The 1,840-nt window shown below is 47.4% G+C and overlaps 1 protein-coding gene across 1 annotated transcript in view; it reads left to right on the top strand.

The window, feature by feature from the left end:
• Positions 1-1,840, top strand: part of LOC106527684 (sodium channel protein type 4 subunit alpha) — a gene marked incomplete at its 5' end in the record, with an annotated part of 142,279 nt that overhangs the window by 48,667 nt on the left and 91,772 nt on the right. The window contains 1 exon segment of the mRNA XM_014022657.1: positions 1,335-1,476. Within this exon segment, the coding sequence (XP_013878111.1) occupies positions 1,335-1,476 (142 nt within the window).

The following is a 1,840-nucleotide window of genomic DNA, read 5'->3' as shown; positions in this document are numbered from 1 at the left end:
CCTCCAGACCTATCCTCCAGACCTGACCTCCAGACCTGACCTCCAGACCTGTCCTCCAGACCTGTCCTCCAGACCTGTCCTCCAGACCCTTCCTCCAGACCTGTCCTCCAGACCCTTCCTCCAGACCTGTCCTCTAGACCCTTCCTCCAGACCTGACCTCCAGACCTGTCCTCTAGACCCTTCCTCCAGACCTGACCTCCAGACCTGTCCTCTAGACCCTTCCTCCAGACCTGACCTCCAGACCTGTCCTCCAGACCTGTCCTCCAGACCTGACCTCCAGACCTGTCCTCCAGACCTGACCTCCAGACCTGTCCTCCAGATCTGTCCTCCAGACCTGTCCTCCAGACCCTTCCTCCAGACCTGACCTCCAGACCTGTCCTCCAGACCTGTCCTCAGGAGATCACACAAAAACAAAAACATACAGAAAACAGATTTGTTMTTCATTATCTTTATATTTTAGGTCAAARGTTCAAATTTAATCCTTCAAAACAATATTTAAAGTTTCTAAAGAAATGTTCCCAAACAGCTTCTGCCCAAAATTTGACCTTCAATCAACTTTCTTATAAAAAGTCTTAATTTGAACCAGACTTTTATTTTGAAATGTATCTATGAGCCTTCTTTTGTAGTCAGGCTGCTTCAGTCATCTCTAATGATAGAAACATATATATAATTAGTTTTTTTACAGTGTAGTAAGATTATTTTACAGAAACTAAAGGTGTAATATATAAATCTCATCTAAGAGCTGATTTATTTCTTCTTCGGTGTTTTTYTTGAACGCTCCTCCTCGGCTCCACCGCCTGCTGAGGATGAAGGTGAGAATGAAAGCAGGATGCTGAGACGGACATGAGTCAGCTGTTTAAAAACCTCCCAGGTTCTGAGGGGGCCCGGCGGGGGCGGCCTCAGCTGGSACTGGGTCCCTGCAGTGGGTCTGTGATGGTGGAGATGTCGGTTTGAATCCCAGTACAGAGTCTCTGCATACTTCAGACCAGAACCTGGCGGAGCTGCTGGGTTTCAGGGGSTCAGCTGTGGCAGTACCGTACGGTGACGGGACATGACCGGATTATGCTTCAGGACAGTTGTCTTCCCCGTCTCGTCGGTTCGGTCTGGAGTGGTGGGTGTGGGTGGGCAGCGGGCCTCAGTCGTAAACAGAGACGCTGTTTGAAGATGTCGCCTACGCCCACATCGTGCTGAGCACGGCTGTTAGATCTGCACATCTGGAGCAGCAGTAGTTAGTTAGAGAAGGCTCTGATAAAAGATTCTGACACCTTTCCTCCAGTTTCACACGACAACCTGATACACATTTACCAACACCTGTTGTTTGTCTCCTCTGACAGAAAATGTCCCGATGGATTRGACTGTCTGAAAACAGGAAGAAACCCAAACTATGGGTACACCAGCTTTGACACCTTTGGGTGGGCCTTTCTCTCACTGTTTCGTCTGATGACACAAGACTACTGGGAGAACCTCTACCATCAGGTACTGCTGGTGCAACACACAAACTATCATGTGACTAAAGAACTAACACAATGACATCACACCCCGTGTACGAACGTTTACAAAGTTAACGTACTTAAAAAAGTTTGAGCTTGTGAAAACAACACAAAAGATGGAGAGATGAAGAAAACAAACAAGCAGGAAAATGACAGTTCTCCACCTTATTTTAATTGATTTATTGCTAATCACAGCAGGCCTCCAGGTTAATAAAATAAAGAAGAATTATTCACACCTGACATTTGTTTCCCCTGATGATCCGGACAGAGCCGGCTCTTGGCATAGGCAAACTAGGTGGTCGCCTAGAGCGCCATCTGCTGGAGGGGGCGCCGAACTGCAGAAGAAAAAA

Source organism: Austrofundulus limnaeus, unplaced genomic scaffold (assembly GCF_001266775.1).
Source record: "Austrofundulus limnaeus strain Quisiro unplaced genomic scaffold, Austrofundulus_limnaeus-1.0 Scaffold337, whole genome shotgun sequence".
Taxonomy (NCBI): domain Eukaryota; kingdom Metazoa; phylum Chordata; class Actinopteri; order Cyprinodontiformes; family Rivulidae; genus Austrofundulus; species Austrofundulus limnaeus.
This window is presented reverse-complemented; position numbering and strand designations above follow the sequence as displayed.